We start from the raw sequence: 7,805 nt of genomic DNA on the forward strand, positions 1-7,805 counted from the left end.
TTCTAGAGGAAAAAAACTGATAGTGATGGCCATACTATCCTATTTCTTAAAATTAGTTTAAAAAATAGCTAATCTAGCCATGGGGGTCACAGTCCAGTGACTTCTGTGCCGGTCCCAAGCCCGAATAAATAGAGAGGGTTGCGTCAGGAAGGGCATCCGGCGTAAAACACTGCCAAATTTAACCATGCGAATCGTCAATACGAATTTCATACCGGATCAGTCGAGGAATGAGGATTTGAAGATAGTGGGTGCAAGTGTTGGGGATGCAGAAGATAGGGATAGGTGGAGAGAGATGATTCGCTGTGGCGACCCCTGAAGGGAAAAGCCGAAAGAGGAAGAAGAAGAAGAGTTACAAATAATAGCTCAAAAAGTAACTCAATAAAACATATTGTATAACTAAAAGGAAAAATGTCTTGTAATAGTATTTGAACTGAAGTGGCCTGACTAATTAGAACCAGTCTGACTTAATAGAAGCAGCCCGACTAGTTAGAACCAGCCTAACTAGCAACATCCATCCCCACTAACCCAGAACCATCCTAATTAAAAGTTCATAGATACCCTGACCAACTTTAGCAACTACAGAAAAATATATTTTTTTTATCAATTAAATTTTTCAGAGGAATTGTTAGGGGTGCCAATAATTGTGGGACACATGATTTCAAGTAGGGTTTTTTTTTTCTAAATGTGTGATTTTTTTTTTTACCACCATGTACTTAAATGAAAGGTTGGATTTTTCTCTTTTTTTTGCATTTGGGTTCTATGTTGTTTAAAAAAAAAAGGAGAATTTTTAGAAGTCCACGACCACATCTTAAACAGGGGTGCCAATAATTGTGGAGGGCACTGTATATGGGTGTGTTAAATGAAGATATGAAGGTGATTGGTGCGAGAGTAGAGGATACCCAGGCTGGTTGTCACTAGTTGGGCTGCTTCTACTTATTTAGACTGGTTCTCTTTAATCAGGCTGGTTCTGCGTAGTTGGCTAGTTCTAATTAGTTGAGCTGGTTCTTATTAATTAGTAATTCATGACTTCCTGTTTCCCTGGGGTATAAATATGACTTGACATAGACGCCAAATTCTCTTACCCATTTGTCAACATGGCAAAGACAAGAGAACACATCATTCAAGGCAAAGGCTACAAGAAAATAGCCACTTGCCTGAACTTGCCCGTATCTACAGTCAGAGGAATCATTAAGAAGTTTAAAACAACTGGAACAGTGACAAACAAGGCTGGAAGAGGTCTCAAGTTTATCTTGCCACAACGCACAGTGAGGAGGATGGTAAGAGAAGTAAAAAAATGTCTTAATGTCTTAATTCACAGAATTGCATCAAAGAGTTTGGGGAATTTTGGGGTCACAAAGTCTCCATAACAACCATCAGACACTCTCTACATGCCAACAAGCTGTTTGGGAGGCATGCAAGGAAAAAGCCTTTTCTCACTAACACAAATGTAAACGTCTGGAGTTTGCTAAGCGGTATTGGGACTTAAATTGTAAAATAAAATTTTTTGGCAACAAAAACTCTGGCATAAAACAAAAGATGAGTATGCCAAACAGCACCTCATGCCCACTGTAAAGTATGGTGGAGGATCTGTGATGCTGTGGGCCTGTTTCTCTTCCAATGGCCCTGGGAACCTTGTTAGGGTGCATGGCATTATGAACGCTTTGAACTACCAGGACATTTTAAATAAAAACCTGATGTCCTCTGCCAGAAAGCTGAAGATGGGTTGCCATTGGGTCGTTCAGAAAGATAATGATTCAAAACATGTGGCAAAATCTGCACAAAAATGCTTCAGCCCTCACAAACTCAAGGTCCTCCCATGGCCATCTCAGTCCCCAGACAACCCAATCGAAAACCTGTGGGTCGAGCTAAAGAGGAGAGTGCATAAGAGAGGACCCAGGACACTGGATGATCTAGAAAGATTGTGCAAAGAAAAATGGTCAAAGATCCCTCTCTCTGTGTTCTCCAATCTTGTGAAATGTTATAGGAGGAGATTAAGTGATGTCTTGTTGGCAAAAGTACAAAGTATTGTAAAGGGTTGTACAAAGTATTAACATCAGGGGTGGCAATAATTGTGGGACAAGTTGTCAAGTTGTTTTTTTTTTCTAAAATGTGAGATTTTTTTTTTTACCACCAAAATAATGTACTTAAATGAAAGGTTGGCTTTTTCCCTTTTTTGCATTTGGGTTCTATGTTGTGTAAAAAAAAGGAGAATTTTTAGAAGTCCACGATCACATCTCAAACAGGGGTGCCAATAATTGTGGAGGGCACTGTATCTCCTCTTTGGCCTTCCTCTTGTCCTCTTACCTGGCAGCTCCATCTCCAACATCCTTCTACCGATATAACCATATCCCTCCTCTGTACATTTACAAACCATCTCAATCTAGTCTCTCTGACCTTGTCCCCAAACAGCAAACCTGTCCCCCTAATCCTGTCCATCCTCATCACTCCTAAAGAGAACCTCAACATCCTCATCTTTGCTACCTCCATCTCTGCCTCATGTATTTTCCTCACTGCTACAGTCTCTAACCCCTACACCATAGCTGCACTCACTACTCTCTTCTACACCTTTTCTTTGAATAACTAGAAAAAAAACAACAGTGTTTTGAATCAGATGCGTGCAGCTACCGGAAGCCAGTGGAGGGAACGTAGCAGCGGGGTGGTATGCGAGAACTTTAGCAGGTTGAAAACAAGTCGTGCAGCTGCATTTTGGATCATTTGCAGAGGACGGATTGCGTTCATAGGTAGACCTGCCAGCAGTGCATTGCAGTAATCCAGTCTAGAAATGACAAGAGACTGAACAAGTACCTGAGCAGCCTGTGTGGACAAAAATGGCCGAATCCTTTTAATGTTGTAGAGAAGAAACCAACATGAGTCACATTAGCAACAAGAGAGGAAAAGGACAGTTGATTGTCCATGGTTACCTCAAGGCTGCGAGCTGTGGCTGAAGGGGAGATCAGATTGTTGTGCAAGATGACCTGGGGATGAATCACCTGGGATGAACAGCAGTTCAGTTTTCCCAGGATTAAGCTTTAACTGATGAGCAGTCATCCATGATGATATTTCTGCCAGACATGCTGAGATCCGATCAGAAGCTGTGGTATCTGAGGGTGGGAAAGAGAAGATAAGTTGTGTATCATTAGCATAGCAGTGGTAAGAGACCCCATGTGAACAAATAACTTCACCAAGAGAGTGAGTATACAGGGAGAAAAGAAGAGGACCAAATACTGAGCCCTGTGGGACGCCAGTGGAGAGTCTGCATGGAACAGATGTCACACCCCTCCATGTTAGTCGGGCAGTCGTGGCCTGTTGGGGCAGTTGTGGCCTAATCGTTAGAGAGTCTGACTCGTAACCCGAAGGTTGTGGGCTCGAGTCTCGGGCCGGCCACCACTGAGGTGCCCTTGAGCAAGGCACCGAACCCCCCAACTGCTCCCTGGGTGCTGCAGCATAAATGGCTGCCCACTGCTCCGGGTGTGTGTTCACGGTGTGTGTGTGTTCACTGCTGTGTGTGTGCACTTTGGATGGGTTAAATGCAGAGAACGAATTCTGAGTATGGGTCACCGTACATAGCCGTATGTCACATCACTGTTACCTGATATGAGCGTCCTTCCAGGTTGGAAGCAAACCATTCCCAAACTGATCCGCAAATAAACAGAACTTTATAATCTAGCCTGGTCTGACCTTTATAGTTTATTATTCCCCATGCCTCTGAAATATGAATCACAAGTTGAGGATAAAAAGTGACAAATATATAAAACCCCATCATTCATCAGTCAGTCATTAAAACATGTCGTCACCAGGGTCACTCTGCCCTCCATTTTGTTAAGGAGCTCCTCTTAACAATTAGTATAAATAGAATTTAACATATTATTGAATAAATCGCATAAAATAAATGTTTTGTCTAATTTAGGATAAATGTTGATGATGCATCGAAAGATTTCACGTTTTTTTTTTTTTTTTTTTGCTGTTGTTGTTTTTTTTAAATTAGATTCCACGTGTTTGTAACATATGGAACGTCCCTACGAGCGTCACGCACTGACGTCACTTCCTAGTGCGCTCTGTGGAAGAGAAGCAGGAAGAGACGCGAGTTAGCTAAATACTTAGCAAACAGACTTTAATATTTAAAGTACAGGTGTTGTTACGATGTTATCACTGTAAGACCACCAGGAGAATGTGAATGGTAATTTTCCTCTGCCGTTGCTTTGTTTTTTTAGCATCCGAAATAGCTAAAATGCTATATAGTTGTTACGATGGCAACGGTCCTGTTTCAACAACAGTATATCTATAATGTACATTATATTTAAAGATAATTAATTATACTACCAGTTATTATAGTTACCAAAGTTGTAGGTTGTAGCATAAGTATTGTTTTAATGTGATTTTTAATTTAGCCTGTAGTCAGTAGAAGACTGTGTGTGTGTGTGTGTGTGTGTGTGTGTGTGTGTGTGTGTGTGTGTGTGACAGAGAGAGACTGTGTGAGTGTATAAATTAAGTAATATATATTGTATTATATATATGCACACTGTTTTAATGTTTTTCTTACACCTCTACAGGTTTACATACCTAACCCTCGATATTATGAAACCTCACTGAATTTATGAGTCGAGTGTGTCTTTAAACATGGAGAAATTTGGTATGAGCTTTGGTGGAGGCCTGAGCAAAAAAGAACTGCTTGAATGTATTGAGAGTCAGAAGAAGCAGCTCATCCAGTACCAGACCCGCTTCAAAGATCTTGTTCAGGCCTATAAGAGTTTACTGAAGGAGAAAGAGGCTTTGGAAGCTAGTTTCAAAGTGCTGACTGTGTCTGCACCGTGCCCAGTGACCACCGACCATCCTGATGACCATGGTTCAATTCACAGTGAGGACAGCCTGGATGCCGCTGAGTCAGGGGTTGAAAGCATTGTGACTAGCAGCAGCACTCAAAGTGATGCAACAGATGAAGACCAGGTCAGTCCTGGAGAAGGTAACTCAGTGTTTCTACAGTCTGAGAAGAGTGAACTGGAAAATGGTGGTGTTTCTAGTGGCCCTGTGAATGTGGAGCAAACTGTAGCTTCACCAAATGCAGAATCAGACCGCCGGGTAAACCAACTAAAGTCTCAGCTATCTACTTTGACCATGTCTTTGGCCACGGTTACACAGGAGAAGTCTCGAATGGAAGCATCTTTCCAAGCCGATAAGCGTAAGATGAAGCAGGAGCTGGATGAGGCACGGGAAAAAGCAGAGGAGGAGCATAAGCAGCACCAGATTGAACTCCAGGCTGTACAGGAACAGTTAACAGAGTGCAGAGCACGTATGATTATGCAGCAACACCAGTACGATCAAGAACAGCTTGACCATGGCCACATGCTTCGTGAAATCCAGAAACTCCTCCAGGAGGAGCGGAGCCTTAGGCAGGATGTTGAACTTAGTTTGGAGGATGCCAGGAAAACCCTTGCTGAAACCATGCAGAGCAAAGACCAGGGTTTCGATTATGAAGAGCAGCTGAAGCAGGTTACTCAGGAATGTGAAATGCTGAGAACAAGTCTGCAGGTTCTCAAGGTTGAGAGAAGCAAGCCTGAGCAGCAGGTGATAGAGCTGCAGCAAGAGATTGCTGATCTAAAAGCACACTTTAACCATCAACTTCAGCAGGAGATTAAAAAGGTTTGTCTTCACTCTGATAGTTCTTCTTTAACCCTATATGGCTTATTACTGACATTTGTTAAGATGTTATTTGTTGAATTTCAAATTTGTGCAGGTTTCACAGGCAGAAGCCGCCTTACAGGAGCAGGCAAAGTTGGAGGAGAAACGAGTGGCAACTTTAGAGGAGCGAGTTTCTGAGCTGTCAGGGCTGTTGGGTGCCAGTGAGAAGGCCAGGCAGAAAGACCAGCAGAATGCTCAGAGGCAGCGTGAACAGATCCTTCAGCTGGACACAGAGAACAAGGCCCTAGCTATTGCAGCCAGCACTACCAGGCCCAGCGATTGTGACCTTGGTCTTGATGAAACGAATCTGGATGTGAACACGCTGAAGGATAAGCTGGAGAAGGTGAAGAAGCTGTTGCAGCTGGTTGCACAGAAATCTCCAGAACAAAGTTTGGAAATTGAGAAAATAATTGAAGGAACAGGAGGACAGGATGTGGAAAAAGCCTCAGTGCAATACTATCAGCAAGAGCTGCGGCAGTTGAAGGAGGAGTTTGAACGCTACAAGGTGCGAGCACAGGTGGTCCTAAAGAATAAGAACGGCAAAGACAGCACCCAGACCAAGGAGCTTGCGGAAGCTCGAGACCAGCTGGTTGAACTGAAAGAAAAGTACATCAACCTGCGTGTCCAGTCAGATGAAGCCAACATGATACACAAACAGGAGATCAAGGTGCACCAACAAGCACTAGCAGCCCTTCAGCAGGCTCATAAGCAGGACCTAGAGAAGCTAGAAGCTCAGTACAGAGAGAACTTCTTGCATCTTGAGGAAGAGCTGCACAAGCAGAGGGAGCGCACCATGGCGTTACTCCAAGAGAAGGATTTTGAGCTAGAAAAACTACGAGCTGAAAGCATTCAAGGACAGATTGTTAGTGATGGTGCAGCAGAGAGAGGAGTTAAAGACAACATCGACTTTGAAAGTGGCAGTTCTTCACAAGAGGAATGTGAGATGATTACGCACACCCTGAAGCTAGCCAACCCCCCAAAAAACAGTTTGCTACTGTATGCTGAACAACTGGCTCGAAACGAGGTGGAAATTTCTGCTTTGCGCAAACAAAAGCATCAGCTGGAGGAAGGCATGCATCAACTACAGGCGAAGTTCTTTTCTACTGAAGAGAGGCACAAGGAGGAGATGGATGAGTTGCAGGCTCAGCTGGACAAAAGCATTCGTGACCAGAGCAGAGACGGTGCTAACTTAGAATACCTCAAAAATATCATCTATAGATTCCTTACACTACAAGATTCAAAAGGACGTCAGCAGACGCTCATGGCCATTCTGACCATCTTACACTTCAGCCCTCAAGAAAGGCAGTCTGTCATGAAGCAGCAAGTGCAGAGCTGGTGGACACCCAGGAAGAGATGATGCTGTCATTCAGTTCATTTATTTTTAAAGCTTATATCAAATTATAATTGCAATATCTGTTATCTGTTAATCATATAGAGTAATTCTGTTCAGCTAAAATCTTCTGTGGATTTTCGAGCATTTTCTGACATTCCAGGTGAATAATTCTCTCAATTTTGTCTAGAATATTTATTGGTTGGTAATGGAAAATAAATAATCAAAAATCAGTTATTTAATTTCCTCCTTTGTACAATATTAGTCAACGGTGCCTTGAAAGCTTGTTTAGAAGTGTGTGTGTGTGTATGTGATTATAAACAGAAGCAATATTAAGGCAAGCAGTCCTCTTACCTAAGGCATTTTTTAATTTATGCACAACAATTTGCTGTTTCTTGGTATTTTGATTATGCTATTCTCTGTATTACGTTCTGCTAAGCAATTCTGATTATTACCTTGTAATCAGCAAACCCTTACTGGAGCATCACCAGCTGCAAATTTTGTGACTCTCCAGCTACCGTCAACATATCAGTGAAATACTAATCTTCCTGTGATAAAGTTAGACTGTATAAAAGCCACCACCATGTCATTAATGTTCTCTCTTGACATTTCTTACAGCTATAATCAGAATAATGTATCCTACTGTGTAAATTACAGGTGCCAGCTTAAGTCTTGCTCATTTACTGTCAGAAGAAATTATTCAGTGCCTTTTTAAATGTATATTTTAAATCTTTGCTATACATCCAGCCAACAGTTTTTTTCTTAATAATATGAGGATTTTGTCCTGGGACTGTACATA

The 7,805-nt window shown here is 42.2% G+C and overlaps 1 protein-coding gene across 1 annotated transcript; it reads left to right on the forward strand.

Moving 5' to 3' along the window:
* Positions 1-4,002: 4,002 nt before the first annotated feature.
* On the forward strand, positions 4,003-7,239 carry gcc1 (GRIP and coiled-coil domain containing 1). The gene is made up of 3 exons (XM_027164045.2): positions 4,003-4,177; positions 4,551-5,637; positions 5,732-7,239. The coding sequence occupies exons 2-3, from the start codon at positions 4,618-4,620 to the stop codon at positions 7,031-7,033; spliced, it is 2,322 nt and encodes a 773-aa protein (XP_027019846.1). The 5' UTR covers positions 4,003-4,177; positions 4,551-4,617; the 3' UTR covers positions 7,034-7,239.
* The last annotated feature ends 566 nt before the right edge of the window (positions 7,240-7,805 follow it).

Source organism: Tachysurus fulvidraco, chromosome 10, assembly GCF_022655615.1.
Source record: "Tachysurus fulvidraco isolate hzauxx_2018 chromosome 10, HZAU_PFXX_2.0, whole genome shotgun sequence".
Taxonomy (NCBI): domain Eukaryota; kingdom Metazoa; phylum Chordata; class Actinopteri; order Siluriformes; family Bagridae; genus Tachysurus; species Tachysurus fulvidraco.

What these genes read in the sequence shown, in the direction of transcription:
- gcc1 (XM_027164045.2), top strand. Translation starts at nt 4,618, where the DNA reads ATGGAGAAATTTGGTATGAGCTTTGGTGGAGGCCTGAGCAAAAAAGAA. An exon ending in TTCAGCAGGAGATTAAAAAG is followed by an intron (nt 5,638 to 5,731) that starts GTTTGTCTTCAC and finishes AAATTTGTGCAG; the next exon opens with GTTTCACAGGCAGAAGCCGC.